At 56.1% G+C, this 15,548-nt stretch overlaps 1 protein-coding gene across 2 annotated transcripts in view; it reads right to left on the reverse strand.

The window, feature by feature from the left end:
* KCNIP3 (potassium voltage-gated channel interacting protein 3) overlaps positions 1-10,848 on the reverse strand; it is an 80,121-nt gene extending 69,273 nt beyond the window's left edge. Inside the window, exon 1 of one of the 2 annotated variants that reach the window (XM_047746159.1) lies at positions 10,775-10,848. Coding sequence is in view for 1 of the 2 variants with exons in the window: in XM_047746158.1 (XP_047602114.1) it covers positions 10,280-10,378 (99 nt within the window). In the remaining variant the exon portion in view is untranslated. Of the gene's footprint in view, positions 1-10,279; positions 10,423-10,774 lie in introns of those variants that run through there. The other variant, XM_047746158.1, reaches the window with a different exon arrangement.
* Positions 10,849-15,548: the final 4,700 nt, after the last annotated feature.

Raw genomic sequence — 15,548 nt, forward strand, 5'->3', positions numbered from 1 at the left:
GACATCCATACCCCTTACCCTGATTTCTGGGGCCTTCCCAGTTGGGCACGCCCTCTCTATAGCCATCACCCCTGAGCTGCCTCCCCGACACACACGCTCAACACCACCCCCACATTCCTTCCCTCCTCCAAGGCTCACCCTGGCAACAAGGCAGGTCAGCGGTGCCCAGAGCTGCAGCAAGAGCGAGCACCCCCCCATCCTGGTGGGGCACAAAGAAGGGGTGAGCAGGAGTGCCCAGGGGTCTCGGGGTACCAGGAAGGCTGAGGGAGGGCCCCGATATGCACAGACACACACGTACTTGCACACGCACACGTACACACAGGTCCTGCCCCTGCTCGATTAGAGAGGCACCTTCTCCACTATTAATGATCTTATTCAGGACAGAAGTGGCCTCAATGAGTAAGGTCTTTATTTCAGTCCAGAAAGCGAGGGGGGGGGTTGATGGACAACTGGGGCTTCATCACTTCATGATTCTTTGCTGTAGGCCCTGCAGCTGGGGTTAGTGGAGAATGTCAGAAGGAAAAACTGCTGTGGGCCTCAGGAGCCATCCGTTGGGTCCCTGTCTATCCCAGGATGGTGCTGGTGCTGGCTGGCAGGGACTGTCCTCGTGTGGAGCCCAAGGCTAGTCATGGGGATTCTGTCTTGCAGACTGGACTAAAGCGTGGGAGACCCGGCCCAGGAGCCAGGGTTCTGTTCTCCAGGGAGGGCTGGCGAGACCCACAGGCAGGGCGGAGAGCTCTGTGTGTGCCTTTTACCCTGGGCCTCAAGGAGGTCTCACTGTCAAGACAAGCCCACAGGGTCGGCAACACCACCCCCATTTTAAAGATGAGGAAACTAAGTCCAGGAGAAGTCTGGGGTGGGGCATGCCAGGGCCTCTCTGTCCTTGTGGTCTCCTGGTTCCAGGGTTCAGGAGGTGCTGGTCACAGGCTGTGCTGTTCAGCCTTCCTGGGGCCAGGACCTCGGAGAGGCCTCAGAAGTTGGGGAGGAGTTCCTGAGCCCCCAGCCACGTCAGAGTCAGCCCCAAACCATGTCCTCCTATTCTCCTGGACTGATGAGACCCAGTGTGTGTGTTCTCCCTGACACAGGGAGTTGGGGTTATGAGGGGTAGGAGCCCCAGGAGCCCCGCAGGTAGGGCCTAGGACAGTGACCCCCTGTGAGGTGGGTGAGGGGTCCTTACGGAGGAGAGGAGGGACCCATAGTGGCTGAGACAGGGTAGGGCCACACAACGGCCAGGAGGGGAGTCAGGAGGGATGAGTGACCGCAGGTCATCCTCAGGAATGGTTGACACTGGTCTGTCTAGGAGAGGGTCTGCCTGGGCTGTCAGAAAATGTTAGTGGCCCACTCGGGGCACCCTGCTCCTGATTTGGAAGCTCTCAGGCATGGGAGGGAGGGAGCCCTGAGAGGTGACCAGCCCCTTCACCCCAAAATGCCTCTTTTTTAAGAGGACAAAATTGAGGAGAGCTGCATCCGTGAGGAAACTCCAGCTCAAATGAAAGCCACCCCCTTCCCGGCTAAGCACCCCGTGCCTTCCACCACAGTCCAAGTAAAACCCCAGTGCCTTTGTCCTGCCAACAAAGTCCCAGTCAGTGGAGCCCTGCCCGACAGGCAGCACCGCCCACCCCTCCCCCACCCCCGTCGGCCTGCGCCCAGCGCTCACCTTGCTGCTCCTCACACACACCAGGCGGGTTCTTGAACCTTCTCTCCACTGCCCCCCCCAACCACTACCACCTGCAGCTTCCCTCCACGGTCTCTCTATATTAATTCTCACAGCCACACGTGATTCCACAATGATCTCAGTAAAGTCTCAAATAAAAATACTGTCGCACAAACAAAAAAGGTTATTAGATATACACGCACACTCATAAACCTCAAGAAATATTCACAGATGACTAGATGAAAGTCCCCTGATGCTCTTCATAATTCAGTTGAGAATTTCTCTCCTCCCACTCCTGCTTTATCCTGGCATCATTTCCACAGCAGCTGGAGCCCTCCCTCCATCCTCTGTGGGCCTCAAGGGGTGGCCAGAGTTGGGTGACAGAGTCCCCTTTGGCACATCTGGCACAAGTGGCCCTTTTGGGCCATGTCCCAGCAATGGCCCTTGGCTGGCACTGGGGACCTATAGCCTTCTCTGAGGCTCACAGGTTCCCCGAAGAGCAGGGGCTGTGGGTGGGCAGGGTCGTTCCCTGATAACCCAGAGCTCCTGTCTGGCCAGATGGGTTGTGGGGGGAGTGGGGTGGGGTGAGTCTTAGCTCACTTCCAAGTCCAAGTCTGTGAGGAGCAGGGGAGGGACAGAGAGGACACCAAGCTAGAGACCCACCTGTTATGGGCCAGGCACCAGGTGAGGCATGTGGAGATGCTGTCCCATTTGATGTTCACAACGACCTACTAAGGTTCCTCAGAACCTCCTCCAAATCAGCCAGCTGAAGCCCAAGTCCCGGAAGAGATTCTTCCTCACACCCTCTGACCAAGCTTGCTCAGTTCCCTTGTGCTGTGTGTTCTCTAGCACTCAGGGTCAAGGAAGAGTCTACCTTTAGGTGTGTCCTGGTGGTTTCTGCTTGCAAGGCATCCATACTGTTAACCATCCCCTTCATCAATGGCTCCCCTCTTTCCATTTACAATAATGATTTAAAGATTCCTCTTTCAGTGAATTTATTAAAATTTAAAATATGAAATGGATAAAGAAGATGTGGTATATCTATACAGTGGAATACTATGCAGCCATCAAAAGAAATGAAATCTTGCCATTTGCAATGATGTGGATGGACCTGGAGGGTATTATGCTGAGCGAAATAAGTCAATCAGAGAAAAACAATTATCGTATGATCTCTCTGATATGAAGAATTTGAGAGGCAGGGAGGGGGTGCTGTGAGGGGTAGGGAAGGAAAAGATAAATCAAGATGGGATTGGGAGGGAGACAAACCATAAGAGACTCTTAATCTCAGGAAACAAACTGAGGTTCGCTGGTGGGGGGGTGGGAATGGGTAGGGAGAGGGTGGCAGGGTTATGGGCGTTGCGGAGGGTATGTGCTATGGTGAGTGCTGTGAAATGTGTCAGCCTGTTGATTCACAGACCTGTACCCCTGGGGCAAATAATACATTATATGTTAATTTTAAAAATTTAAAATGCGAGTAAGTTTAAAGAAAAAATAAAAAACAATTATACAGATTGTGCCAGACGAAGCAAAGTCAGAGGCAGAGGACCAACAGACCTAGGGGCCTGCTCAATGCAGCTGCACTGAGCCCTTGGGTCTGCGCTGTCCCAGACAGGGGCCCCTGGCTGCCTGTGACTACTGAGCACTTGAAATGGGGCTAGTCCAAACTGAGATGTGCCATCAGTGCAAACAGACATGGATTCAAAGCCTTACTTGGAAGAATGGAAAATAGCTTATTAATAACTATATTGCTTACATATTGAAACGATAATACTTAACACTGGGTTAAATAAAATATATGATCCAAAAAAACCCTCACTTTAAAAAAAGAAAACTTGGGACGCCTGGGTGGCTCAGTTGGTTAAGCAGCTGCCTTGGGCTCAGGTCATGATCCCAGTGTCTTGGGATCGAGTCCCCCATCGGGCTCCTTGCTCATCAGGGAGCCTGCTTCTCCCTCTGCCTCTGCCTTCCATTCTGTCTGCCTGTGCTTGCTCTCTCTCCCTCTCTCTCTCTGACGGATAAATAAATAAAATCTTAAAAAAAAAATAAATAAATAATAAAAAAAAATAAAAAATAAAAAAAGAAAACTTATTTAATGTGCCTCCCTGTCATTTAACATGACACCTGTGGCTCACACTACACTTCTATTGGCTAACACTGTTCTAGATGGTTCTCAGACCAGCCAGGTGGATGGTTTGGGGCAGTCTCCTCCTGCCAGGGCATACACTGACCCCAACTCCTCTGTCCTTCTCGAGTCCCAGCTAGGGTCGGTCAGACTCGTTTCAGAAAGGTGGCCCAGTGGGGTGCAGAGGCAGGGTGGAGGACAAGGAGGCAGGAGACAGACTTGGAGGGCTGAGCAAATCCAGGGAAGGAAGTGGGGGTGCTGAGAGAGGCCCAAGCAGTGGGAAGGATGGTGGAGATATTAGTGTGGGGGGGGGGATCTGCTGTGGATGTGGGTAGTAGTGGGGGGGGTTGAGGGGACTCCCCAGTAACTGTGACACCTGTCACCACAGAGACGGAGAGAGCAGGACAACCCCTCATGCCTTCCAGCTGCCCCAGGGCAAGGTCTGGACTCTCCATCAGGAACACCATCAGCCCAATCATCTCAAACAAACTCCCAGGACCTGGACCCGGACACCCCACCTCGTGAGTCCCCACCCCCTGAAGCCCCTTGAAAGGCCAGCAGCTGCCCTGCTCACTGCCCATGCTCAGTGGGCAAAGCATCACCTGGTGAGGACCCATCAGGTCAAGCCGTAGGGGTGCCCTGAGGCAAGACCTTCAGTCAGCCACTTCTGTCTCTGTGGTTCTCATCCTCTGGCCTCCAGAGAACCCCCACATCGAAGCCCAAAGAAGGCTTGGCAGAGGTTACCTGTGGGCCTGTGGCAGCCTATTGGGGGTGGGGGTGCATGGCTGGAGGCCATGGAGGGTCCTGGCAAACCCAGGTTCAACACCCAGGCTCCCTTCCTCAGAGTAATGTCACTTGAGTAAATGCATATGCAAAAGTTAGAGCTAATTTTTCCCAAATATTTATATTTATGGAGGAGAAATATCGTGAATGGTTGCATAAGGACCACCATCAGGACCCACCAGGTGCGGCTCAAGAGACACACTTAGCCAGGAAGGGGGGATTTCAAGCAGGTTAATGTTATTTCCCGTTACTAGGTACAGTGGTAAGAGGTCTGCAGTCAGCCAGACCGTCACCTTGGCTGGACAGCCCTGGACAAAGTACTCGACCACCCTTAGTCTTCATCTGTAAAAGAGGGAGACTAATATGCCTTTATAGGACCCTGGGGAAGGTTAAGTGCTGTGGCATACAAAGCCCCAGCAGGAGCCCGATTATCCCTAATCCCCATCCTTCTGGTGGAAAGCAAATTCTGCCTAACCAGCGCAAGGGGCGGGGCCAAGCACGGGGCGGGGCCAATCGACTGTCCTGTGATTTCCAGAGAGAGAGCCAGCCAACTCGCTCTGCTGGGCTGTTGGGTATCAGAATCACCTGGGAGCTTCCCCCACATCTGGCTGCCTGCAGGGCCTCATTATCTGACTCAGTGGGGCCCGCTCTGCTCTATTTTTTTTTTAAAACAATATATGTTCTCAGCTTGTTCATTTTTTTTTAAGATTTTATTTATTTATTTAACAGACAGAGATCACAAGTAGGCAGAGAGGCAGGCAGAGAGAGGGAGGGAAGCAGGCTCCCTGCTGAGCAGAGAGCCCGATGCGGGGCTTGATCCCAGGACCCTGGGATCATGACCTGAGCCGAAGGCAGAGGCTTTAACCCACTGAGCCACCCAGGCGCCCCCGCTCTGCTCTATTTTTATTAAGCTGTCGGTAGATCTGAAAGTGCCACTAAGGTTTGGAGGGCTCATGCCAACCAGTGGGAAGTTCTAGGCCTTATCTGTGGGGGGAAGGGGTCTCGGGTTCTCAGTCTCCCTCCCTGCCCCGGCCCCTCCTAGGAGGGCTGCCTCAGGGCCAGAGTCTGGGCCAGCTGGGAACACGCAGAGCCAGAGCCGCTCAGATGTGGGGCTGCCTGCCCCCCAACCCCAGCCCTGTCCTGGAGACTTTGGCAGTTCAGGCTGGCTCCCTGAGCAACCACTCCTCCTTGCTCGCTCTATTTCCATCACTTGGGACAGATGGCAGGAAGTGGCGGTGGGCGTCATGTCGTGCAGGCCCCGAGGATTTGGGGTGGGGAGGCTCGGGGGAGCCTCGAATTTCCACCCACCCCTGGGCACCTACAGATGCAGGCCGGGCAGCTCGCCTGGTGAGGCGGGAACTGGGCGTAAGTTCCTGCCAACACTTGCACGAGCACGCACGCACTGGAGCAGGGGAGGGGAGGACTGGGTCATGCTGCCCTGCCTCTGACGGCTGCCACCTGGGCTAGGACACAAGCTCCCCACCTGGCCCTTGCTGACCAGGCAATGCAGGTGTCTCATTAACCTGGGGGAGGGGTGCTCAGCATGCTCGTAGAGGACATTCTCCTGTTGGCATGCCCTTCCCAGGCTCTACTCAGTAATCAGAAAATAGTGACATTGACCCTCCAACCATTTATGGAACTCTTGCTCTATGTCCTGGCTGGGCTGAGTAGGCTGATATGGGACCTCATTTATCTAGGAGGAGGATGATATTTCCCCCAGGAAAATGAGGAGACAGTGGCACAGAGGAGCTAACTAACCTGCCCAAGGACACATAGCTAATGCATGAAGGAGGTGGGACTGAGTCTAGGTCCTCCTGATGCAGAGCCAGGCTAACAGCTGACAAGGTACAGCCGTGTTACCCCCAACCCCAGGCCACTACCCTCTCGTGGCTGGAGCCCTCCGATATCAGATGTGCAGATGGGGCTCCGTGACAAGCCAGTGGGCATATGTATGCCCACGGATCTGCCTCCTGGCACTTTCGATAGTGTCCCCTGCCTCTACTCCTGGCCCCCGCCGGTCAGCACAAGGCACAGGCCTCAGGTGAGGGCCCGACCAAGGTTATGAGCGTATCTAAGGCCCACGTGGAGAGACTGAAGCTCAGAGAAGGGATGGACCTGCCCAAGCTTGCAGGGTCAGCTGTGTGGAGCTGGGGGTAGAAGCCGGCTCTCTGGGGGTCACTGCTCAGAAAGTCCATCCTGAGAGGGGATCTTGAACCAGAGTCAGGGTAGGCTGGGCATAGGGGCATGGCACCTGCAGCAGGTGGCCTCAGGTTTACCCCTTGCTTGGCCTGGAGACGTGTGTCAGAGATGGGGCTGGGTGGCTGTGGGCACAGAACTGGAGATGCGGCCTGTGAAGGCCATCGCCTGCTTTGCCTAGCTGAGCACCGCATAGACCTGTGGCTGTGGGGCTCAGGGGCTGCTGGACAGAGACCTGAGGTGGGAGGCGGGACAGAGACGAGAGGCACGAGGCTGGGCCAACTGGGAGGTAGGACAGGCCCCCTCTGGGCTGTCCTGCCAAAGTTCAGCTTAGCTCCCCCTCTCCCACTCTAGTGACTGCGAGTCCCCTTGGTTCTGTCCCTGTCACGTGGCTGTTCTGTGGCATTCTAGGACGTAGGCTGATCACAGCTGACAGATGCACCTGTTCAAGGGAAACATCAGTCAGCTGGGAACAGGGAGCTGGGGTGAGGGCACAGTGCACAGGGACTGACTGCCCACTGTGCCCTCCTTCCTGTCCCGTTTCCTTCCTCCTCCCCCCACCCCCTCGTCTGGAGGACCAGCTAAGGAAGACTTGCCAAGTTCTCTCTCCTCTTCTCTCTTTGCCTTGGAAACCAAGGTTGCCCTTCTCCCTCACAGAGGCCACATTCAGGGCTCTGCAGCTGCTCCTGGGCGTCACCAGAGATGCCTCGGAGTGGGGCGGAGAGAGCCAGCTGGAATCCGGCAGAGCACCTCCCACTCTCGGGAAGGATTTTGATGAGAAAAGGGATCCTGAATTCAAAAGATGGGGGTCCTTTCCTTTGTGGCCCTGGATCTACTACCCGGAAAGGGATGTGTGGCTGGCTCAAGGTGATATGGCTAAACCAGGGGACATGGCCAGGGATGGGGTCTGGTTACTATGCTCTCACTAAAGGTTTCAGGAGGAACAATGGGCCACAAATCCCTGAAGCTAGCCTCCAGCTGGGATGGGGCACTTTCCCAGCTGCCTGGTGACAAGCAAGCCACTCTCTCCCAGGAGCTCCCCAGCCCCCCACCAAGCCCTAGGGAACTGGGCTTTGGAGTAAAATGGAACAGGGTTCAGATTCTATCTGTACTACTTCGTAGCTTGCAATTTAAGGCAGACCTCCGTTTCCTCATCTGTAGAGTGGGATATAGTACCAAAGGTATCTCAGGGGCTGCCCTGGGGGTCCAGGGAGGCAATGCAGGTACAGAGGTTCCCAGTTCATGCGCTGGACCATGAAGACATCACTCCCCAAAGACCTAGAATGGTAGCTCGTGCCTGCCCCCAGGAGACCCGTGATTCTGTTTGTTCCTCTTCCCTGGGAGCTCCCCGAGTTCAAGCTAAGTTAATGCTGCTTCCTTCTCTGAGCCTCAGTGTCTGTAGAAGGGGAGGTGGTGTGCCCACCCTCCTGGGATGTCCCAAGGATCCATAAAGGACTGGGTAGTGCACGGAGAGGCCGAGGGACTGAACACCCATGGGGTGTCACTGGGGGCAGCTGCTGACCATGACCGACAGGCAGCTGAGGACGCATGAGCTGGGCCATCCTGTTTTCTCAACTGCAGTCCTTTCTGCCCCTAGAGAGGATTTTTTTCCCCAATCTCCCTGCTGACCTTGGTGAGGGACCCAGCGGCAGCTTCCTTAGGACCACCGTCCCTACCTGGCCCAGCACCAGAAGGTGTGGGACTTGCTCCAGTCTCTGGCTGGGCCAGCCCCAAGAAGGCCACCAGCAGGCTTAAGGCGCAGTGAGATCCACTGGGGCCCAGGAGAAAGTCGCAGCGGTACAGAGGGCATGTATGGGATCACAGTGGCCAAGGAAAGAGCCAGATACACCTGCGGGACTCGAGCCACACACTCCGCTCACCAGGTGGGGGCAGGGAGTGACCTCCTGGCAGTTAGGGTCAGCGGAGAAGAGGAAGGAGCCTTGTCTCCTGGTGGGTGTATAGATAGGGCTGTGTGCAGCCATGTGCAGCCCGGGTTTGGAAGCGCCTGCCTGTGTGTGTGTGCTGTCAGCTGTGGGCACAGTCACCGGGCATGCTCGTGAAGGGCCTGCTCACACGCGTGTGCGGATGCCCAGGACCCATGCTGGCTGGGGTGGGCGTGTGAAGCGAGCACATGCACAGACGCCTGGAACCAAGCACACGGTTTCTCTTTTTCTGCCCTGGAGGTTGCTGGGGAGACTAGAGGTGGCAGGAGAGAAAGCACCTTTCAGTGGGCCCCATCACCAGGCTGAAAGTGTTTCATGCCATCCCCTCTACTAATCCTCCTGGCACCCCTGGGAGATGGACCAGACAGGGCAGGGGTCACCCAGGCTCTGCTGAAGTGTGGCCCGGAACCACCTGAGTCTGGAAGCAAGCTGACTCTGGGCTGCTTGTCCTTGAGCGTGAGAGAGAAGCAGGAATCCACCTTTGGGGGGGCGGGAGGGGGGTTGAAGGTAGGGGGAGACTGAAGGATGACAGCCCTATATCTATTCTTCCTTACTCACGAGACCTTGATTTTATCTGAGGTTTGTTTTTGGGTTTTGCCCATTCCTCTTTCAACTTCCTGCTGCCTACACGTGCTGGCTGGAGCTCCAGCAGCCATGCTGGACTTTAAGGTAACCTCAAGAATGGGAGCCAATGAGACAGATGGAGCCTGAGCCCCTGCTGACCAAGGGGCCCCCGTGCCAGCCTTCTATGTCTTCCCTCCAGACCTCTGCATGAGACAGAAACGCAACCAACTCCTTCAAACCACTGTTAGCCGGGGCATTCTGTTATGAGCCGCCAGATCTAACCTGATGCTGCTTCTTCCTTCCCAAACAAGACTATCCCAAACACGTGAGAGGCTTGCAAGGCATCAGGACGGATCCCCTGAGTGTGAGCTGTGATCTGGGAACCAGCTTATTTTCTTTCCTCTCCCTCGTTCTTCACTTAGTCTTCAGCCTTCCCAACAGCCTGTTACTATTTCCTGAACTCTGTCCCAGGCATTTTCCTTTGCCTTCTCTCTCTCCAACCTCCCAGCCACCCAGCGGAGTGGGAACTAGGAGTATGCATCCTTGTTCAGGGGTTCAGAGCCCTTTGGGAAGTAGTGTGTTAATCTCCTGAATGATTAAAAGAAACACTCATTGCCCAGCTTTCAAGCCTAAGGCACCCCCTCCCAGCACTCAGCCTTCCCACACCTCTACGGGCTGTGGGCCCAGTCTCAGGGTCAGGGTCAGGGTCAGTTACTCTGGCACTTGCCCCAGAGACCGGACAGAACTGCACCAGCCACATGCCTGACTCTAAGCTCCTCCTCCCACTGCCTTCTATCCCACAAACACCTAACGCCTAACAGGTCCAGAGGGGGCCCCTGGACGTCCAGCCTCCCAGACAGGACACCCCAACACTTACTTTTTCAAAAGTGACCCTACAGGGGACGACAGCGCTTGAGATCAAAGGAGGAAGCACAACAGGGCTCCCTGGTCCGGGGCCACCCTCAGAAGCCCTGGCTCCCCACCCCTGGGCGAGCCCCCAGCACCGCCAGCCCCTACCTTCGCCCGATGCATCCTGGGCGCTGAAGGAAACTGCTGCCGGCCTCCCCTCCTTGCAGCTGAGAACAGGACTGCCCGGCCGGCTGGCAGCTGCCTCATGTTTGCTGGACCCACACGTAATTGTTACACGGGCGGCTCCTCGCCCGCCCCTGCCCACCCCTCCCGCCCCGTCTGCTTCTACCCGCCCCACCCCTTCTGCTCTGCCTCCTGCCTCTTTCTAGCCCTCTCCCTCCCTCCCTGTCTCTTTCCCTCTCTCCCGCCTCCTCCCTCCCTCTCTCCCTCCCCACGCCTCTCCAACGGATTCTCGGTCCCCTTCGCAGGCTCTCTGTCCCACTCTGGGTATTAAGGGTTCCTAATCCTTCCCTCTGAGCCTGTTGAAGCCCCTTTGCCCGGCTCTTGGCTCTGCCCTCTGCTCCTGCTGCTGAGCTGGCGGCTCTCTCTGCCTCCCCCGCTGTCTGTCTCTTCCTCTAACACGCACACTCTCTGCTCTCCTACCTCGGTCACAGGAGGGTGGAGTGGTGGGTGCACAGAGCTTCCACTGCGGGGAGGAGAGCTCTGATCAATGAGGAATTCAGAGGGGTGGGTGGGGCTGGGGAGCCTGGAGAGCCTCCCCTGAGGCAGTTCCAGAACAGGCCAGCCCCTCCCCTCCCTGCTGCCCCCACAGACAACCGCAGGCTGGCTCAGTCAAGATGGGCTGCAAAGAAGGATCTGGGCTCCTCCTAAGCCTGGGGTCTTCCTGGTGTCCTTCCGGCTGCCCTGCACACATCCTCTGGCCACCGCTGGTGCTGGGCAGCCTTTCTGGGGACATCATTCTGGGTCTATGGGTGGGAAATGGCCTCACTGATGGGAGCTCACTGCCGGAAAGGGTGAAGCTGCTACATTACTTGGGTTGAACACGGGGGTCCTTCCAACTGCTTCATCTGTCCCCCCACCCTCAACTGCCTTCCTCTGACATGGGGCCTTACAGGGGGAAACCCTCCTGCGCTCCTTACACCCCTAAGGCACCCAGTCCCTCCAAGGCCTGTTATCTGTCCCCACTTGGGTCTGAGGTTGGGACCACATTAGGGAGGCTGAGGGACCTTGCCAGATCTCCTGGTGGATGGTGGTGCTGGAGGAAAGGGGTGAGGGCCCCTGAGTTTGGGAGGGAGGTCCTTCCTGCCCCTTGGGAGGCCAGACTCCTAACCATTTGCTCAGCCCTGGGAAACCACCCAGGAGCCAGGTGTCCAAAGCCTCCGCCAAGTTTCCCTTTTCTGCACCCCGAGGAGCCAGCCTGTGCCAGTGGTTTCCATGGAAACAGAGCCTGAGACACCCCCCTCCTTTGGAGCATGCACGAGAGAATTTGCACCCCCCCCCCTTCTTTTTTTTGAGCCAGCCAATGAGCTCCAATTTTCAGATCCTCAGGGGAAGAAAATAGTCCGGAGTTGTGCACCCACTGAGGCAAGGAGAACTGTTTCCAGGGCAGGAGACAGCCCTGGAGGGTCCTATCCTGCTGGACAGGCTGGACCTCACGCTGGGAGCTCTGGAAGAAGGGTGAGAAGCTCTTGGTCAGAGGCCAAGCTTCTGGGGCCAAGTCCTTGCACACTGGCCACCTTTGCTCTTAGCAAGCTCCCACAAGCAGGGACTTACTGAGCATTCTGTCTTCACAGCAGCCCTGGGAGGAAAGGGTCATGATCTCACTTTGCAGATGATGAAAGTGAAACCCAAAAAGGTTAAAGGATTTGCCCAGCCTCATGGTCCAGAAAGTAACGAAAGTAAAGCCTGGCCCTTTAATCCCGTAGGGACCATGTGGATAAGATCCCACCCTACCTCACACTTTCAGTACTTCAGCTAGGAAACGCCCACCACACCTCCAGGATTGCCTGACTCTGGGTGTGGTGTGAGGAGGCTGCATCCCAAAGAAGCGACTCCCCAGACCAGCGCCACCCTCTGCAGAATCGCCCCCTTGCTACTTGGGACACCCCCTGAATTTGCAGTACTCAGGATGCTTTCTTCCAAGGGGAGGAGCTTTGAGCTGTGACAAAATGGGACAGCTGCCCTTCCCTGCCAGGCCCCATGTCCCATGGGCCTTGGGGACCTGCCACCACAGGTGCCACCAATGAGATGTCCCTCATATGACCCTCCTTTGGAGTATGTATTCCCCTGCTGTGATCCTTGCCCCACTACAGACTCCTTCCTGCCTCCTTCTAGACCCCATACCCTCAGGGCTTTTCCAGAGCTCCAGTCACTCCCAGTCTGGCCCTCTTACTGGGCCCTTGGGGGATTCAGGAAGGAGGAAGGGCAGGAGGGAGGGGAGGGAGAGGAGGCCAGGAGCAGGACTCCTCACATGGACCTCAGTGGGGCTGAGAGGCCCTGACAGTGGTGTGGGCCTGTGGGCAACAGCAAACTTTCCCCGATAGGGAGTCTGGGAGTTTCCAGATACTCTTTGGCAGTGTATCAGACCCAAAAAAGTTAGGAAAGGCTGCAAAAGAACCTCACCTTGTGGGCTACACACGCTTCAGCCTGATGGGTTTCAGCTGCGGTTTTCCTCACACTGGGGGACAGGAGGGAGAGCCCCAGGATGGGGGAGTTTGGAAGGGAGAGAGGAAGGGATCCTTTCAAGCCTGAAAGAAGGCTGTTTCCTTGTATGAACAACATCTGAGAGGAGGCAGTGGTGAGCACATTCAGCTGCCTGGGGGCTGTCCTCTCATCCCTCCTTGGTGAGGGGCGCACGCCACCCCCACTCACGAGTCTTGGGTCTTCTGGACCTTCCGCCATTGTTGCTCACTATCCTCTCCACTCCAGGCCCAAGTTCAAATTCCTCATCCTCAGGTACTCCAAACCTGGCTCCATGGAGCCCCCAGTCTCTTTTTCCTGGGTCTTTTTTTGGGGCCCTAGCTCTGCTTACCCCTGTCCAAGTGGTGCAGGGCCTGGAGCTGGGGGCGGGGAGAGAGAGAGAGAGATCCTCAATACGATTTCCGGGTTTGGGTCCTTGCCCCAAAAGCCTCTGCCTGTGAGGGAGTCCCCTCTGGGTGGAGAGGTCATGTGGGGTCCCCTTCTCACAAGAGCTCAAGAAACCTGTGGGCCCCAAACAGCCTTCCTCTGCTTGCCACAGCCCTCGGGGATGTCACCATGGTGCTGGGGCAGCACAGCTATGGGATTGGAAAGTCACTATCATTTTGTGTCACCTACTGATGCTTGAATCTCTTCTGTCCGCCCTCAGGTGGAGGGATAGACACCGGACAGGCCTGGGGAGCTGCTTGGTGAGGGCACACGACAGTTCTCATTCCTTCACCTTGAACACAGGGTCCCTGGTGGGGTGCAGCCTGTAGGACCCCTGGACCGGAGCTGCCCTGCACCTTCGCTCTGGTGTGGGAGGCTTCAAGCTACACCTCTCGCTCCCACAGGCCCCTCCACAGGTCTCCAGGACCTGCCTGGCCACCCCCTCTTACTGGGCTGTTTCACAGGGGCCTCAGGGCACCAAGGAGCCTGGACTCCCTGTGGCAGCTCCAGCCTCTGTCACTGTGGGTCTGTTCATGCTCAGGCAGCATCCTGGGACCCAGCCTGAGAGCCCACCTGATCCCCTCACACGCTCCCTCGCGTGGGCTAGCAGCCCCTTCCTTGGCTCTGCCACACAGCAGCCAACCTCTCAAGTGTGCACTCTCTCTCGAGTGTGCAGGTAGAGGTGAGACATGAGTCCACCCCATTTCTCAAACTGCAGGGGACACCATGAAGCTCTCTGAAGCCTCTTTCCTTCAGGGCTGCAAGGGTGGGCGTCCTAGCTCTCCCCTTGGGTTCTGCTCACCTCAGAATCTCCCTCCTCTAACTTCAACACCTGCCTCTAGGGTATCCTCAGTGTGGTAAGGGTTCAAGCCACCTAAATCCTGCATCACTCGTGGGCAGAGGTCAGCTCTCAGCACACGGCCCCCCTTCCTTCCCCGGGGTGCTGCAGTATCTGGGCAGCATTTGTAAGATGGGGGAGTGCTCACTGTTCCAGGATTGGCCCATCCAGGAAGGGCAAGGAAGGACTGGGGGCGCTTGGGGAAGAGGCTTCGATCCAACAGGACATGGGGGGATGTGAACCAGGCTGGCCACAACTCCCAGTTCAAACCCCGGGGTTTAGGCCTGGGGAGATAGGGCACTGGGAGAGCAAAGTGGAGATCCTGACTCTAGGAGGCTGGAAAAGAGGGACACTGTCCATGACACCCAGAGCTGGAACACAGGCTGACCCCAGAGATACCACCGGAAATGCAACCATCATCCGTTAATGGTTCTGGGTACACTGTGCCCCTTCTACTCAGCTCCCCTTCTACTCAGCTCGTATCCGGTCTCTGGGCCTTAGTTTTCTCAACTATAGATAGGGGAACAGTGCTTGCATCTGAGACAATTCATGGGAAGTGCTTAGCATACTTCCTGGTTCATTCCCAGAACTAACAAATGTTAACTGTCTTTGTCCCCTCGGGTGGCCTGAGTGGGCCCCTTCCCATGCAGCCCTTCCTCTGCACACTGAAGCCAGCTGGAACTGCCCTGGCCACCCACCTGGGACCTCAGACAGCCCAGCCCATGTGGCGTTTCTTTGGCAGAATCTGGCAATCATGGCCCACGGGGCCTTTGCTCGGGATGGCCAGGCTGGAGCATCTGGCATGTCCCAGGGCCTTCAATCTGTCATCCCTGCTGCCACAGGGACAACAAGGACACTTGGATCAAATCTCCTTGGAGACAGGGCCGCCCTCCCACACAGCCCTGGGGAATGGAAACTGGCAGCGTGCCCAGAAGGAAACCTTCAGAGTCACTAGGACTGGGGGACCTGAATCCAAAGCCTGGCTGGGCTTCAGTTTGGGAGACCTTGACTCTACCCCCAAAAGCTTCATTTGCTCAAGAGTCAAACAAGCATGAAAAACCCCACCGCCTTCAGGGAATGTCATGAGAACAAATGAGAATGTGACCACAAAGGGGCTTTGTTTCACACATTAAATAAGATGAGCATTTTAGGATTCCAGCATTTTAAAACTGGGAAAATATGTAATATATTTTTCTCTGTGGCTATTTTTCTCCCTCTCCCACCTGCGGAATGCCACCCCCATCCCCAGATACCAGGGCCTACAGTGATACTCTCCAAACCAAGCTCCTTTCAACAGTCAGTGTTCCTTTGGCTGGGTGAAGGTCTTGGATCTTAGATTCAATGACAGCCTTTCCCACCCAAGTCATGGGTGGGTGGAGGGGTGGAATCAGTTAATTTTGCAGAACAGCTACTTCTGATCACAGTGAACTAGGTAATTTGACCTAAATTCCC

This window comes from Lutra lutra, chromosome 9 (assembly GCF_902655055.1).
Source record: "Lutra lutra chromosome 9, mLutLut1.2, whole genome shotgun sequence".
In the NCBI taxonomy this organism is placed as follows: Eukaryota; Metazoa; Chordata; class Mammalia; order Carnivora; family Mustelidae; genus Lutra; species Lutra lutra.